The 18,682-nt window shown below is 35.7% G+C and overlaps 1 protein-coding gene across 2 annotated transcripts in view; it reads left to right on the top strand.

Moving 5' to 3' along the window:
• Positions 1-18,682, top strand: part of CSMD3 (CUB and Sushi multiple domains 3) — a 1,272,067-nt gene that overhangs the window by 1,093,854 nt on the left and 159,531 nt on the right. For both annotated transcript variants that reach the window (XM_008001392.3, XM_008001388.3), the window contains one exon: positions 13,174-13,298. In XM_008001392.3, the coding sequence (XP_007999583.2) occupies positions 13,174-13,298 (125 nt within the window). The remainder of the gene's footprint in view (positions 1-13,173; positions 13,299-18,682) is intronic.

Genomic DNA, 18,682 nt, shown 5'->3' with positions numbered 1-18,682 from the left:
CCCACAACACACAAATTCTTACATTGAAACCTAATCCCCCATGTAGGAGTATTAAGAGGTGGGGCCTTTGGAAGGTGACTAGGTCTTGGGGGCTCCACCCTCAGGAATGAGATTAGTGCCTTTATAAAATAAGTCTGAGGAAGCATATTCAGCCTTCTGCCATGTGAGAACACAGAAGGCACTGTCTATGAAGCACTGAGCAAGTCCTCACCAAACACTACATCTGCTGTCACCTTGATCTTAGACTTCCCAATCTTTAGCACTCTAAGAAATATATTTCTGTTGTTGACAACTTACCTAATCTGTGGTATTTTGTTTTAGCAGCCTGGATTGTCTAAAAAAGGCCCATTCCATGCTAAGTAATTTAAATACATATTTGATGTAATCCTCTGACAAATCTATGGAACTTTTGGAATATACAGATGAATAAACTGAGTCTGAAAGAGGTAAAATAGTTCTCTTTAAAGTGGCAGAGCCATAGTAAAGGTTAGAGTGGAGGCAGGATTTAAGACTAAGTTTTCCTACCTTTATACCTAAATTAATTGATAGATTACTGTTTCTGTTTATGTTCTGACTTATAAACTATTTCCAATTACATTTCTGCCTCATTTATTATGCAGAATTGCTGACTCTATTAAAGTACATTTTTGGCAGTCCACAAGTATAGGAGATAAATCAGCTAGACTTGATGTTCCACCTATCTTGTGCCTACCAGAGAGCTGGGGTTAATAAGACAGAGAGATCTTCCCCTTAGGTACTTGTACTCTCACAAAGACAAAACAAATAATGTCCTCTTTTCTGAACCACAATACATACAACACAATACATTGACTTCATACTCATGAAATATTATAAATAACATTTATAACATTCTGAACTAAAGGAATCATGAGCTAAAAGAAATGTTTCTATATGTCAATGCCAAAATTAGTCATGCAATATGCATAAATTGGAAATTACATTGCTTGAAATCAGTTTAATAATTGAAGACAGACACATAATAATAACTCTCTTCAAAACTCATAGTAGATTTTTAAATCTTTTTCTATAAATACTAAGAATCATTATTTCTGCCTCACTTTCCCCAGTAATTATTTACATAATTTCTTTTCACTTTTAATATATTTACATAGGTATTGATAGAAGATATCAATGCTGTAAAAATAGAAGAACTTAGATAAGTAGTTCTCTTTACTTAGTTTCATATAATCTACTGTAAAAACAGAGTAATATAATGACATGGAAATTCATAAACTAGTTCATTAATCTTTAAATATCATCAAAACCCCTTTTATTCCTTTAGAGTGTTCAAAGAACCTACATATGCCAAGAATTGAAATGTAAATGTGTGAATTAATCCTTAAAGGTTCTGTTTGTATATTTATCATGTTAATATGCTAATTAATGTGAGAGGTTATAAAGAATTATGTAAAATTGAGTGAAATCATCAGAGCTGGGAATTGTACTAAATTATCAGCACAAGAGTTGTGGGTGAATGTCTTGGCTTTGTCCGCATGACTGAATTGAGGTGAGTTACAATAAGATCCTGGAAAATTGACATAATCTCTGATCTTCAAATCCCATATCAATAAAACAAGAAAATAAGAGAACTTCTTCATAGGTTCATTATGACTAAATGATTAAAAGCCTTGGCTTAGTTCTTAGAACCTAATAAGTACTAAAAAATTAAGTTGTTTTTGTTTTTGTCAAATAATCCACCACAAAATCAAGAGAGAAGATTCCAATTCTAAAAGTATTCAATGCAGAATATAGGACTTAATATGCAGTACTGATCAAGTATTTGATACTATTGATTTTAATTTGTTGATATTTTATTTTTAAAGCTACTTAAAGTTATTATGTGGAAAATGTGCCTTCCACAGAAGATGTTTGCATTTTGGAAAAGGCTGAAAGCATTAAGTACTGTCATCCTTTCCAACTTTAATTTAGGGTTCCTTGCATGTTTGACTTTTATTTGCATTTAAAATTTATAAGCAAGTTCTGGAAAATGTGTTGATTGTATTGAAAATAATAGTAAATCTTTATTAAAATATACCATTTAGGAGGACAGTGAAATTTCCACCAATTAATGCATTCCAGGTCAAATGGTTGAGGAGTCTATTTGAAGAAATAAACATTTTGGTTTGTTTTCATTGTTGGCAAATTTTTTTAACATAAAATGAAAACAAAGTTAAAATAATTATTACTATAATTTTAATAGGGCTTAGAAATATATATTTAACCAATGTTTATGCTCTGCTTTTCTTCTTACCCTAAAAATTTAAACATCACATTATCCAAAGAAATAAATTTTCTTACGTCCATGAAGACATGCAGATGAACAGAGTTAGAAAGAGGCAAGATATAGATGGGAGAAATGATCTGTCGCATTAAAAAGAGAGAGAAAAGGAAAAATAAAAATAAAAAATAGCAAAATAGCAAATGAAGAGAAGTGACTGAAGAAAGAGAACATTTGAAGAGAATATTTGTGTAACATAGAATAGAGAATATGAGACTATAAATTTTACTTTGTTTTTATTTTTATTCTTTTTGAAATCTAGTCTTGCACTGTCACCCAGGCTAGAGTGCACTAGCACGATCTCCTGCAACCTCTGCCTCCTGAGTTCAAACAATCCTCCCACCTCAGCCTCCCAAGTAGCTAAGATTACAGGCATGCACCACCATGCCTGACTAATTTCTTTGTATTTTTAATGGAGACAAGGCTTCACCTTATTGGCTAGGCTGGTCTTGAACTCCTGCCCTCAGGTGATCCATCTGCCTCGGTCTCCCAAAGTGCTGGGATTACAAAAAGGTGTGAGCCACCGCACCTGGCCCAAGACTATAAATTTTAAACCATTAACCATTTGTGTCTGAAACCCAAGAAAGCCCCTATTCTACATGATTATCACAAAGTGTGTTTGTATTTCAAATGTATCAATTGATTAATTCTAGCATTTTAGCCATCAAATATAAAAACCTATATAAAAAGAGTAAGGTGATACTATCCAACTAAGGATTTATCTCAGCAAGTACAGTAGCTCATAGCAGGAACTAAAGTCTATGAAAGACTTTAAGCTTTTATCTATTCTATTACTGATATTCCACCTCAGTAGTGAATGCTAGTTTACTGTTCTCAACCTAGATTCAGCCAGAACTCACTTCCTACTTTTAGGGCAAAAGATGAGCTACCCAGAAACCCACACCATCTCTCTGTCAGAGGTCCAGCAGTCTGTAGTTTCCTGGGCTTTTTGAGAACCCTGATACTGCATTCATCAAGAGTCTTTAGATATAGAACAGACTACCTGTAATTTTGCATGGATTTTTGCTATGGTCTAAATATTCATTTTCCCCATTTTTTTGTGTAGAAATTCTAACCCCTAAGGTGATTGTATTGGGAGGTGGGGCCACTGGGAGATGACCAATGGGATTAGTGTCCTCATAAAAGCAACACCAAGGATGTTGCTAGTTGGACATCCAAGAGGGATGTCCCTCTACCATGTGAGGACACAGCAAGAAAATGGCTGTCTATGAGCCAGGAAAAGGGTCCTCATCAGATACTGAATCTGCCAGTGCTTTAGAAAACTTTGATTTCCCAGCCTTTACAACTATAAGAAATATATTTGTATTGTTTATAAGCCACCACCTAGTCTATGGTTTTTTTGTTATACTAGCCTGAAAAGACTAAGGCAGAAAATTGGTACCAGGAGTGGGGTTCTACTGTAACAAAAACCTAAATATGTGGCAGCAGCTTTGGAACTGGGTAACAGGTGTAGGCTGGAAGAGTTTGAGATGCATGCTAGAAAAAGCCTACATTGTTGTGAAAGGACTGTAAGAGGAAATTCTGATGAGGGATCAGAATAAGAGGAGGAAAGCTCTTGAGAAAGGCACCATCTTTTTACTAAAATATCTAAGCGGTTATGAATAGAATATTAGTAGAAATGTGGATAGTAAAGCCAATTCTGATGAATCTTTAGATGGAAATGAGGAACAAGTAGTTGAACAATAGAGGAAAGAATATTATTGTTATATTGAAGCAAAGATTATGCCACATTATAACAAAAGTGGCTGATTATGTTCATGTTATGGAGTTTTCTGGAAGGTAAAACTTTAAACAATGAAATTGGATATTTGGCTAAGAGAATAAGCAACATGTTAATGGTTCAGCTTGGCTTCTCTTGACTGCCAATGATTTAAACATGGAATTGTTAATCGATTGGAAATCAGGGCCAGGCACAGTGGCTCACACCAGTAATCCCAGCACTTTGGGAAGCTGAGGTGGGCAGATCACAAGGTCAGGAGTTCGAGGCCAGTCTGGGCAATGGGAAACCCGTCTCTACTAAAAATACAAAAATTAATCAGATGTGGTGGTGGACACCTGTAGTCCTAGCTACTCTGGAGGCTGAAGCAGGACAATCACTTGAACCCAGGAGGCAGAGGTTGCAGTGAGTCAAGACCATGCCACAGAACTCCAGCCTGGCTGACAGAGCAAGAGTTTGTCTAAAAAAAAAAAAAAAAAAAAAAAAAAAAAAAAAAAAAAAAAAAAAATTGGGAATCAAAACTTCTATATTTTAAAAACTTTCAACCTACCCGTATTGGAAAAATGAGAAGACCTATTCAAAAGAGAACTTTAAGAGTTTAGCCAAGGCGAGTGGATCACCTGAAGTCATGAATTTGAGACCAGCCTGGCCAACGCGGTGAAACCTGGTCTCTACTAAAAAATACAAAAAGTAGCCGGGTGTGGTAGTGCATGCTTGTAATCCCAGCTACTTGGGAGACTGAGGCAGGAGAACTGATTGAACCTGGGAGGCAGAGGTTGCAGTGAGCCGAGATCGTACCACTGCACTCTAGTCCAGGCAACACAGTGAGACTCTGTCTTTAAAAAAAAAAAAAAAAGTTTAGCCAAGTACTGTTTGATAAGAAGACTAGTATGAACTGACCATCTCAATAGAAGCTAGAAGCTATTCATCAATACAATGCAAAGATTAGTCAGCCATCTAAACAGAAGTCAGGACCTATTGTCCAAAACAAAGGAAGAATGAACCTGAATGCATTTCAGAGATCAAGGCTGCCGTCAAGTCACAAGCCCAGAGTGCAAGGGCCTTGGAGTCAGATTTCAAAGGAAGGGCCTTAAGCCCCAGGCTCTGATTCATGCAGTCTGCTTGGCTACACAGGAATAGTTCCTGTGGGTCTGGTTCACCATGCCCTGTACCCAATAAAGTTATGGAGATGTGGCTGCCTCTATGTAGATTTCAAAGAGTGTCCTGGAAAGCCTCTCTGCCCAGACAGAGATCTGCCATAGGGGTCATGTGGATGGCCCCACACCTTTAGCATTACCTTGTGGAAAAATGCCCAGTGGAGCTACAGAGATAGGGCCACCCATATGATCGTGAAACAGTAGAGCCACTGATGTGATGGTAGTCAGGGAGAACCACAGGCATGCAACTCTAATCTGTGAGAGCTGTTGTATGTATTATGCCCAGCAAAGTCACAGAAGTAAGATTATAACCTCCAGTAGGTCCAGAATATGGAAACTTCCCTGCAATGCGTCTGGGAGGAGACTTCCAACCTGTGAGTCTAGGAGGTGAGACCATAGGCCCAGTGGGACTGAAGAACAGAGCATTGAACCAAAAAAGATTTTTCTTGAATTTTAAAGTTTTGGTCCTGCTTAAGATCTGTTACCCCTTTCTTCTGCCCTGTTTTTCTTTTTAGGAATGGAAACATCTGTCCTGTGCCTGTCTCACCATTGTATTTTGAAAATAGATAATTTGTTTGATTTTACAGACTCACAGCTGGAGGGCAGTTTGCCTCAGGGTGAATCTTATCTTAAAGTGTCACCCATATGTGATTAACATGATATTTAGATGAGACTTTGAACATTAGACTTTTCGTTGATGCTGGAACAAATTACAACTTGTGGGGCTATTGGGATGGAATGAATGTATTTTGCGTGTGAGAAGGACATTAATTTTGGGGACCAGCAGCAGAATGCTGTAGTCTGAATATTTGAATCCCCCAAATTCATATGTTAGAATCCTAACTCATAAGGTGGTAGTATTGGGGGCAGGGATTGGAAGGTAGTTATGAGGGCAGAGCTCTCATGAATGGGATTAATGCTCTTATGAAAGAGACCCCAGAGAGATCTCTAGCCTGTTTTACCATGTGAGGACACAGCCAGAAGACGGTGATATATAATCCAGGAAAGGGGCCCTCAGCAGACATCAAATCTACCAGTGCTGATTTCCCAGCTTCCAGAACTGTGAGAAATAAATTTCTGTTGTTTATAAGCCACCCATTCTGTGGTATTTTGTTATAGCAACCTGAATAGAATGAAGCAGTTTAAAAGTACATATCCAGAGATAGAAAATTGTGTCAGATGACTTGTATTTTCTGCCAAGATCACATGAAAAAGACGTATTACCTTATACGATTTTAAAAATATTCTTCCTTGTGGAACAGGTGTAAATCCAGAAAGTTGACAATATGACAGATGGATATATGGGGTCTGTGTAGAGAAGAAATAGAAAGGTGATGATTCTAAATGACATTCAGAAGACAGACCAGTTTAGGTTTTACCATTTGGTCCAACTACTAATCTTTACATAAATGAAAATACAGTTTGCATTTTTTAGCTATATTAAAAGTTAAACAGTTTGCATTTTTTAACTATATTAGTTAAAATTTTCTATTTTTAACTACAAGTATTTTTAGCTTCAAAATGTTCTGAATAAAAATGGTCATGTCTTAAAATATTTTTAAGATAGAAAAAGCTCAGTATCTTAAATATTCAAACATGAGAGTCAAGTACAGAGCTATCTTATGTTGATATCAAAATGTTCTCTTTAATTTGTGCTCCTTTTCAACATCTGTTAACCGCACAAAACATCCGCCCCAAGGTCTCTGAATTTCTCATTTCCTCTGATTGGCACAGATATCTTTTTGTCTCACTACATCATTTCATTGACGTCTCCTATCTTTCTTAGCCATCCTATCTAAAATAATTTTCTGCCATCCGTCAACTGTTTACTGTTTATGTCACTACCTTTACCGCAGCCATTGAAATGTATTATGTATAATTTTTGGTGGTAAAACATTTCTTAATCTGTCTTAATTGTCCCCCTTTCCATTGTCACTATATTGGTTTTGGGTTCAATTGAAAGAGGACTTGGCATACAACAGGTGTTCAGTAAACTTTTGTTCAGTGAATGGATTTTAGTAAATTACTGTATCAATTTCCTGAATGTCTGTAGAGGGTCTGACAACCCTCACCAACTTCCCAAGTCCAAGATCCATATTTTTTCCATTTCAGTATCCACCACATGGTGATACTCTTGCATACTTTCCTGGCTTAGACCTTTACAAATCTGAGGTTTCAAACTCTTCTGACATCTACAGAAAGATATGTATGTTGGTAAAACGCAAGCAATAGATTTACATATTATATGGGGAGCTTTATTCTGAGAGAGAGCAAATTCTCTATTTACACTTTACAGTTTAGATATAATCTTTGACAGCCTATTTACAGGATTTTATACATGATGATTGTTTTTCTCTATCTTCACAGTTCAATGAATGCTCAGTTAACAGCTTAAGCCAAGTGATCATCCAATTGAAACCAAAACAATACTGCTTTCTATATTCCTAATGATTTCCCTCTCAATTGTGTCCTTTCCGTTTCACAGTTCTTATTATTACTATCAACACAGTCTTTTTTTTTTTCTGTCACAGTAAAGCACAAGAAAATGTTTAGTAATTTTGCACACACTGACATACTAAAACTAAACTGTTGATTGGAAAGCAGCCCCATTAGACATGATATGTGAGTTGTGCTTATAGTTAAAATACTAAATTAGAAGATTCACAAACTTTAACAACTGGTTTGTAAACAATATTTAATAATCTTGTACAAAGCATGTAGTTCCAAGCCTTTCTTAATTACAATACAATACAATAAAATTTTACTTAAAATAATTAGAGCTGAGACCAATGTAAAAATGAAAAATAAAACCTATGCTGAAGGCTGAGTTTTTATCTTCCAAATTGGACCTTTTTACACTTCACATTTCTTAAACTCTTCAGTCTCCTAAACCCCCAGGCTCTCCTCCATTTTAGACGCTGTGATTCAAATAACCCCCTGCAGCCACTAATAGCTTTGACAATATATGGCCTTAGGCATAAGTACTTCTGTTAGTGGGAGGTCTTTTTTGAAAAGCCCCAGAAGCCACCACCTACTCGCCTTAGGCAAAGAGTCTTTAATTAGCTGCTTATCTGATCAGCTTATCTGGTTCTGTTTTTTTAAGTTCTTTAGAGACTCAGAAAGAACTACTTTTACTTGAAAGTCTCCATGGCAACACCTGTCTACTTCATCTTTTCTTAGAATGGGAAAAAATTCATGAAGAAATATATACAAAATCTCCATCTTATTCATTTATCCATTTATTCATCTACCCATTCATCCATGAAAAAGTTATTAAACACAATAATAAATAGCAATTTTTAGCATTTGAATGAAGCACTATTAAGCATTATCTCATTTAATATTGACATCAACTTTGGAAGGTAGATACAATTATCTCTATTTTACAGGTATTAAAACCTCTTGGCTTAGATAAAAAAGCAGAATTTGATTTGAACCTAGGCTGCTTGATTTGAAGGCCTGTTTTCTTAATCCACATATTATACTGAATACTGATCAGAACAGAAATTTATCATATATCTTTTAAAAACAGGATGCAAATGTTAGATTAAGTAATATACATGAGAGTCAAATGTAAAACATTCTGTATGTGGTATTGCTTATCTGCTAATTTTTCTATAGCATATTTTGTTGGTAAATAAATAAAGATGATTGACGTAGAATTAGACAAATATGGCTTGTTTAGGAAAATACTGGGAGACAGGAATGACGCAGGAATGATAAAGAGGTAATTTGAAAGCACAAGATATATACAGACACACAATCAGTTCTTTAGTGATTTATTCATCAAGAATTTATTGAGTGCTTACTGCATGCCAACACTATTCTAAGCACTGGTGACATAGTTTTGAATAAGAATATAAGATCTTTGTCCTTACATTTTGCATTTACATTTTACATTTTAGTGGAGGAGGATAAACGTCATCAAGAAATACATTCTTTTCTTTTGGGGAGTGGTAATGCTGTAGAAAAAAATAAAACAGGAGCTGGAGTTACCAGACATCCAGAGCATGCTGCCATTTTAAACCTGAATAAAATGAACAAAGGGAGGGATGAATAAAAGTCTTTCTTGTTGGTGAGCAAGTGTATGAACTGTTGAGGGGAGAGAGATCTCGACATGTTCAAGCCACAGTGTCTGGAACACAGTAAATGATAGCAAAGAGTGATAGGTGATGAGTTTAGAGAGGCAGAGCAGAGGGCCAAGTCACATGGATCCTTGAAGACCATGGTGAGTTTGAAATTTTTCTAACTAGTATGGGAATATATTGAGCTGTGGAGTGATGTGATCTTAATCAGTTTCTAAGAAATCACTTAGTTAGTGTAGGGAGATGTGGAGTAGAACCAATATGACTGATTAGAAGCCTATCAAGGTAATGGAGGGGAAAAGTAATGCGATTTGGATAGGAAGATAATGGTCACAGTGATACGAATTAGTAAGCTTTGGGATATATTTTTAAGGTGGAGCTGTTACTGATAGATTGAGAATAGATGTAAATGTAAACTTGAATGCAAGAAAGATAAATCAAGATGAATGTTAGGTTTATGCCTAAGAACTGAGTGAATGGTGGTGACATTCCCTGAGATGAAAGAGAGTGTGGATGAGGAAGAATTTCAAAGTTATTATTTTGGACATATCCATTTTGAGATACTTATTAGACATTTGATTGCAAAACTCACAGAAATCACAGCTAGAGATAAACATCTGGTAGTCAGAGCATATAGAAGACATGGAAGTGTATGTTATCACTGAGCGGGGACGGTGATTAGAAGACAGAATATGGCCTGGGACAAAGTTACAAAGAGGAGAATGAGTTACAAAAAAAAAAAAAAAAAAAACTGCAGCCAATAATACAGAAGAAAACCAGGAGAGTATGGTGTTCTGATGGTCAAGCAAACAAAGGCTCAAGACAGATGGAGTGATCAACAGTGAGAACTAATTATTCATAGATTAAGTAAAATACAAGGTAAGGATTGATCATATTACAGCATTAATATTCTGGTGACTTTGACACGGTCATTTCACTAGAGCAGTGAGGACAAAAGCCTGATGCAATGCATGAAAGAGACAATGGAGGAAGAGGAGATAACTTGTCACTGTAGCAGCATGGAAGAAAATTTATAATGCAAAGAAGGAGAAGAGTTAGAATCTTGACAAACAGAGTTTCAGGCAAAAAAGTGACCTTTTTGCTCAGACTTGAGTCTATTGCAAGAGACTAACATAAAAATAATATGGAAGCATAGTATGATAAAATCGTACAGGAAAACATTTGGTGCTATGGGAAACTATAGGACATTTAGCACAAGAAAATTCCAAAGGATTGAAGAGGTAACATTCACACTGAAAGTCCATAGATGGGTAGGTGTTAGCTAGGTGAGAGAAGGACAGATCAAGTGTCAGCAATAAGGGAGCATATTAGTTTAGAAGGCTGGACTGGGATGGGGAATTAGGATGATGAGGAGTTGGGAAATTATAATTACATATAAGCCTGGAGATGAAGTCAGAGACGAATACAATTAACTATGTTTATCTGTAGGCCCAACACAGTGACTCGTGACTATAATCGTAGCACTTTGGGAGGCTGAGGCAGCATTGTTTGAGGCCAACAATTCAAGACTAGCCTGAGCATCATAGAACCTGTCTCTACAAATTAGCTACATAAAAATTAGCTGAATATCTATGCACAAATTACTGGGTGTGATGTCACACACCTGTAGTACTAGCTCTTCTGCAGGCTGAGGTGGGAGGATTGCTTGAGCCTAGGAATTTGAGGCTGCAGTGAGCTATAATCACACCACTGCACTCCAGCCTAGGCAACAAAGCCAAAGCTTGTCTCAAAAAAAAAAAAAAAAAAAAAAAAAGGAAAAAGGAAAAAGAAACTATCCGTGAGTTGTGAATTCAGACAATGGGGAAATTTTTTAAGGATTTTCACCAGAGAAGCAACATGTCATATTTTAATTTAGAAAGATAATTTTGACAGTAATTTCAAAAATATAGCGCATGGAAAACATACCAGCCATAGGGAGGCCGTTTATGTGATTAATGTTGCAACTCAGAAAAAAAAAAAAAAATATGTACGAGGAAAGGTTGTGGCAGTGGGGATGGTGGGGATGGAGAGGAAGAGCATCTATAAAGTTTTTTTTTTTTTTTTTAATTGGCAGGATCAACACTTCCTCAATTACTTTTTTTTTGTTCTATTTTTTGGGTGAATATTTTAAATTTCTTCTTCTGTCTATTGCATGCCATTCTCAAATCATGCAAAACTGCTGGTTTTCTATTTAAATGGGCTAAATTAATTTTGGCTAATTTAAACAGAATTTGTGTATAACCCATTAACAGAGATTTGTAAGAAAACACAACTAAGTGAGTTTCTTTAAAAAAAAATATATTGTCACACTATTTTAAAAAGTTTGCAACAGTTTTTTTAATTTATTTATTTCTTTTTTTTTTTTCTTTTTGAGTAATTGCCCTGGTCTTTGCGTTTGTCTTTGAAAGTCGCACAAATCTGTAATTCCCTTAAAAAATTATTACAAAAGATATGTTCCTTATATCTCATCATTTATAGCCATATTAGGACAAATTCCCCAGGAGCACAGTACCATTGGAACCTAAAATAATAGTTGTAGCAAAAGGAAATATGATTTATTGATTTCTAACTGTGTTCCAAGCAGTGTTCTAGTTTCTTATGTACATTCTAGTTTCTTTGTATTTTTCACAAAAGCCTTTTAGAAACAATAGCATTACCATTCCACAGGTAAGATATCTGTGTTTCATAGAGTTTAAAGAACAGGTCAAAGTCACACAGAATTTAAGAGTTATGAGTTAGGTTATGACCAGAATCAAGGTGATTCTATTAATGGCATGAGAATTTTGCTTTCAGCTTAGTACCTTCTAAAAATGATTGAAGCCTTTATTGATTTCTGAGTAAGTCTGCATACATATTCTTTCTTGTAGTAGTTAGAATGGCAATAACTGAACTGGGACCACTTCAAGTATCTTCAGTTCCACCTAAGGACATGGACTCCGGCTCCAACTGCCAGGATTCAAATCTTAGCTTCATCCTTTTTTTTTTTTTTTTTTGAGATAGAGTCTTACTTTGTCTCCCAGGCTGGAGTGCAGTGGTGCAATCTCAGCTCACTGCAACCTCTGCCTCCTGGGTTCAAGTGATTCTCCTGCTTCAGCCTCCCAAGTAGCTGTGACTACAGGCGCCCACCACCATGTCTGGCTAATTTTTTGTATTTTTAGTAGAGATGGGGTTTCACTCTATTGACCAGGCTGGTCTTGAACTCCTGAACTTGTGAGCCCCCCACCTCAGCCTCCCAAAGTGGTAAGATTACAGGCGTGAGCTACTGCACCTGGCCAGCTTCATCTCTTAATATGTAATCTTGGGCAAGACAATCTCTTAATGACTCCATTTGGTTGCCTCAGCTGTTAAATGTGGAGAATACTTATTCATATATCATTAGTTGTTGGAAGGCTTAAATTAGTTAAAATATGTAAAGTACTTAGAAGGGTGCCTAGCATAGAGTAGGCTCTATATAAATGTTATGATCATAATTGTTATCATCATCCTCATTACTTTTCAGTGGATGCTGTTACTCTTCAAAGAATGTAGGAAGGAGAAAGTACCAAATAATTTTTTTAAAAATTCAAGACAATATTTATCTGGAAATGAACTATTTTTAAGGCAAATTTAGTCAATGCATGTTTTAGTAATGTAATACAAATAATATGCTGTTATTGAGTTAATTGTAGTATTATTTTTAGATATGCCATTCAAAGGTCATCCATTAATGCTGTCTAATTATTTTTTAACATTTTCATGGTATACAAAAACTTAAATTTCATTTATGAGTTTTGAAAAACAGTATGATTTGATTTGCAAGTCTAGTATCTATCTAAGATGTTATCTCTGACCTTTAGTCTTTTTTAATCCTTTGCATTAGAATTAACTCCCTCTCTTGGACTGCTTTATTTTTAGTGCCCTGCGGTGGATTTTTAACTAAACGCAAAGGGACTATTTTGTCACCTGGATACCCTGAGCCTTATGACAACAATCTGAATTGTGTGTGGAAGATCACAGTGCCAGAGGGAGCTGGCATTCAAGTAAGAATATTTAAGTTTTTCTTCTTTTCATTATATGTTTGTAGTTAATCTTTTCAGAGATGACAGAATGAACATTATTTCTAAAAGTTTAGCAAGTGGTTTTGACTGACATGGTTGAAATGAATAGAAAGATATTTGTTATTAATGTTTTTCACATAGAATTAACAGAAAGTCAATTCAAGATGGCATAAGCAATACAAAAAATGTATTACCCCCATGTAACATGGAATCTTGAGGTAAGCAGATTTAAACATTATTTCAGGGGTTCAGTTGTGTCTTTCCTCACCCAGGTTATTTCCATCGCTCTGTTCTGCCATGCTCAGCCTGTTGGTTTTAGTTCTTAGACACCCTCTCCTGAGGTCTTGAGGTGGCTGCAAAAGCTCTAGGCATAACAGCCCTACAAAGCAATGGCCAGCAGCTAAAACAGAATGTCCCTATGTTATGTACCATTTCAGTGGTTAAGAAAACTTTTCAGGAAACCTGCCAGCAGACTTTCCCTCCTGTTTTATTGACCGAGATTGTAATCATATCCATTCCTGACCTATACAAGGGGCAACAACCAAAGATTTACTATGATTTGGCTCAAATAAAATGGTGTTACGTATCAGGAGTAAGCAATAAATGCAACCTCCTATGATGCACACATCTCTCACTTAATTGAACTAAACCAAGTTTCTGTTAGCAAAGAAGGAGGATGCTCTTTAAAAATAGGTAATCAACAGTGACTGTCCTGTTATTTGAATTATGCCTATTTTGGGGGCTGCTATTTGGTGAGTTATTCTGTTTTACATAAAGATATATTTTTTTTTCTGGATGAATTGGTAATATTTTACTGCAGAATCAGTATATATATTCTATGAAAGGTAATTATGCTTCATAAATATTACATTATCTAGCCTTCACAGATACAACTTTATTACTTCTCTAATTGATTTGTAGAGTTTTATTTAGAAACTTGAGACATATATGAGTTGTGGAAAAATTAGCCAAGACACCATGCATTTATAATGAAATTACATTTAAGCATATTTTTAAGTAAAAAACAATCAGCTTCATGGATTTATAATTGTTCAGACGTTTTAAAAATTACTTGACAGGCGTTGGGAGTAAAATATGCCAGCAAACCAATGACAAAACCTAAAGCATGTACACTTTCGAGTTTTAAGGGTATCCAAAGATTATAGATGCATACTTACATTCTGGCTAGTTTACAGACAATTTGTAAAATTTGAAGATAACTAATCAACCCTATATTATTATGGTAGAATAGTAAGGATTTTGGGATTGCCCATGTTCCAGCTTATGTAGAGGATCTGAAATGATATGATATCTTTAGAACCTTCATAGAAATTTTACCATCATCTGGTTGTAATCTTCTGAAGGTTATTCTAGAGCATCTATATATTAACATTAGCTTACTTATTTCCATCTTATCTTAAAATTATGAAAACCCTGGCATTTTTTATTTAGTTCTCATCTTCTCTTTTTGACCCACTGCAATGTGGCTTCAGCACCCAATACTCTAATAGAGTCAATCTCATAGTGAAGATCTAAATGTGATTAAATCCATTGTGTGGTTCATCTTTTTGCTCTGTCAGCAGCTCTCTATCTTGTTGTTCCTCCCCTGATTCCTAATAGACTATTTTTGTCTCCTTAGATCCTAGGAGACCAATATTTTCTTGGATTTTGTTTTGTTTTCTCTTCTACATCTGTAGCTCCTACTTCTATATCTCCTACCTGGTCTCCTCTTCCAATTCAATCTATTGTTCAAATATTAGTGTTTATGAGATTCTGTGGCCTTTGTTCATTTCACTTTATTCTGTCTGGGACCTTGTCTAATTCCATGACTTCAGCTACTTTCATGTGCTAGAAATGTCCGGACCTAAACCATAATAGAAAATCAGAAAACATATTTTCGAATGAGGTGCTGAATAAATGATGACATCTAGACCTAAATATCTAACCCAGACCTCTCACCTAAGCTGCAGAACATATATCCAACTGCCTACTGGACATTTTCAGCTAAACTTCTTGATGGCTTGTCAAATTCAACCTGTCTAAAACTGACTTCATAGAATCTTCTCAAAACTATAGAACTTTCTCAGTGTTCTCTTTCTCAGAACAACTTCCTCATCCGTTAAGTTACACAAGCCAGAAATGTTAATTCTTCTCTGACTCTTAACTCGGTACAATGAAATTTGTCAGGTCTATCTTTCATAAATCTCTTAAACAAGTCTATTTCTCTCCATCCACACTTTTACTACCCAAGATCTGGTAGCGTCATCCTTGTCCCAGGTTCTTATTCTCCTCCAGTCTATCTCCTGTACATCTAGTAGAGTAACCATCTGAAAGTAAAAATCTAATACTATCATTTTTTTGTATATAATACCTCAGTTGTCTCCAATCTCCTTAACTCCTTCGATACTATTGATTATGCCATTGTGCTCTGTCCTTATTTTGTAACTATTCTATCTGTACTATTTCAGCTCCTTATAAAAACCTAGCTTTCTTTTGCCTCTGGACCCTTTGTGCATGTTGTTCTTTCTGCCAACACGCTCTATGATCTCCTTTTATTTTGCTTATTCTTACACAACAATTCTGTCTCAACTTAAATACATTTTCTGTGGAAGATCTTCCATGAACTTGAGACAAGGTTAAGTTCTGCTGTATGTTCTCACAGTTCCCTGGAATTTATTTATCATAACACCCATCACATTTTAATGTTACTACTAATTATCTGTAAGCTCATGAGGACAGTGCCAAGTCCATTCTGTCAGCTAGTACAGTTCCTGGAAGTACATACTGCACAGTGCCTGGCAGTATATTCTCAGTACATATTTTTAGAACGAATCAATGAATACTTGCACAAGTGGGGTTTTGACTATTTTAGAGTTAGCAAGCATAATGAACTACTAAGATGTTTGCAGAAAAACTATGTTATATTTCACTTATCCTAGGCAAACACTATTCAAAACTGGACACATATGAATAACACTAAAATATTCCACTGAGGAAGGACTTTGTTTCTTGACTGTACTTTAGAAAACAAAATTTGAGTTTAACAGAGAGTTTAGCAAACATATAGTGTGTAAAAATTTTGGGTTTAATTGTAAACACGCTAAAAACAGCTATCAAGGACTTTTTTCTAATTGACCACTTATATGGATGCTAGTTTTAGACATATCACTGAGTTATAGAAACTTGTAACACATACACACACACACACACACACACACACACACATATAGTATATGACTTATATTTGAATCTTCGTTAAATTTACCTAAGAGCTACCTGGCTACTATACTAGGTTAAAAGATCAATGTTTAATATTTTTCTCTGTTGGGCCAAATATGTGTGTGAATAAAGAATTATATGAATATTCAATAAATCATATATGAGATAAAGTGGGATTATCATCGTTGAAAAGAGGAGAAAAGAAGAAACATTTGGAATGCTGAAAAATTACAATAATACAGAATAATTGAACATTCTTTGGGAATTACCCTAACAAACAGATTAATTTGTTAAATTAATATTACATGAGAATTTCCCACTCTTTGTGGCAAAGAGTAGATTCATTAATTTGTTTGTTTATATTAGCAGGATCTATTGGAGAATTTCAATGGGGCTACATTCAAAATTAACAGTGATAGTTATCAGGAAAAGGGAAATATGTAATAAACCATGGGGGAAAATATGTTGGTTACATTATTGTGTCAATTTACAGATGATTATCATGATTTTATGTAATCTGAAGTAAAATGGAATTTGAACAGTTATAATGATAGATGCCTAGTTTTAATGATTGGAAATTCATTACCTCATAAAGCTATTCCATTGCCATGATGGACAACTGTATCTAATGCAAAGTTACTCTGAACAGTGAGTCAATAATTACATCTTCTAAAATTTTTATTTGGGCCAGGCGCGGTGGCTCACTCCTGTAATCCCAGCGCTTTGGGAGGCCGAGGCAGGCCGATCACGAGGCCAGGAGAACAAGACCATCCTGGCTAACATAGTGAAACCCCGTCTCTACTAAAAATACAAAAAATTAGCCAGGCGTGGTGGCGGACACCTGTAGTCCCAGCTACTTGGGAGGCTGAGGCAGGAGGATGGCGTGAACCCGGGAGGTGGAGCTTGCAGTGAGCCGAGATCGCGCCACTGCACTGCAGACTGGGGACAGAGCGAGACTCTGTCTCAAAAAAAGAAAAAAAACAAAAAGTTAGCTTTCACGTGTCTTCTGTCATAATGAGTACTCAATCATTTATTTGAGTCCCTTAACAAATCTCATAGCATTGTCTGCCAGTCCTTCTGGCCAAATTCTTCTTCTACACTCTATATTTTTATTATGCCAAACTACATTCACAATATACCTCAAATCCCAGTGGCAAATTATATTACAGCTCTCTGGCTGCTGTAACAAATTACCATGAGTTTTATAATTACAAACAACAAATTTTATTTTATTTTTTTTCCTCATAGCAGTGGAGGCCAGAAATCCAAAATCAGCTTTACTGCACTGAAATTGAGATCCTGGCAGAACCTCTCCTACCTTGTCCCTGACCACTTCAGGGTCTCAAGAATGAGAGAATCTCTTCCTTATTTTTTTCCAGCTTCTAGTGGCTGCTGGAATTCCTTGGATTCTGGCCACATCACTCCAATTTCTGCCTCCGTGGTCACATTGTCTTCTCTTCTATGAGTGTCGAGTCTCCCTCTGCCTCTTTTCCCCTCTCTCAAGATTCTTAAATTAAGCTCATCTGAAAGACCGTTTTCCATATACGTTAATATTTAGAGGTTCCAGAGTTCAGAACCTAATATCTTCAGAAGGCATTATTCAGCTATATACACTAGACATATGTATCCAGAAGTAAACTGACTTTCTTTCTCCCTCCTAGGTAATAGATTTTCCTGGAGATGTCTACGTTTTTGCTCTTGTTACCCCACTACTCTCAATAATTCAGAAAAGAAAGTAAATTTTTCTCAAAATTTTCCTTTCACTTCCTCCCCTATTCGAATCGCACAAAATTTAATAACTTTCTCTACAGCAACACGTGTAATATCTGGATTCCCATTTTTACTACACTTGCCTCCAATACACTTCAGTCTCTCATTGTTTTTTACTGCAATACATATTGAAATATTACTGAAATAGATATTGAAATTGTCTTTTCACTTTTACTTTCTTCACCCAATGCAGTGCTGTACCTAGAGCACAGTCCTAATCATGTTCTTCCTCCGACTTCTGAAACCTTCATTGGAAAACTGAAGGTATCACTATGTCTTGAAGTGCATAGTTACTATGCTGGTGTTTAGTTTTTTATTGAGTTTCTCCCTTAATTTTCCTCTTAGCTAAGATTTATTGAGTCGTTACTACAATCTGG

The sequence above is a fragment of the Chlorocebus sabaeus genome, chromosome 8 (assembly GCF_047675955.1).
Source record: "Chlorocebus sabaeus isolate Y175 chromosome 8, mChlSab1.0.hap1, whole genome shotgun sequence".
Taxonomy (NCBI): domain Eukaryota; kingdom Metazoa; phylum Chordata; class Mammalia; order Primates; family Cercopithecidae; genus Chlorocebus; species Chlorocebus sabaeus.
This window is presented reverse-complemented; position numbering and strand designations above follow the sequence as displayed.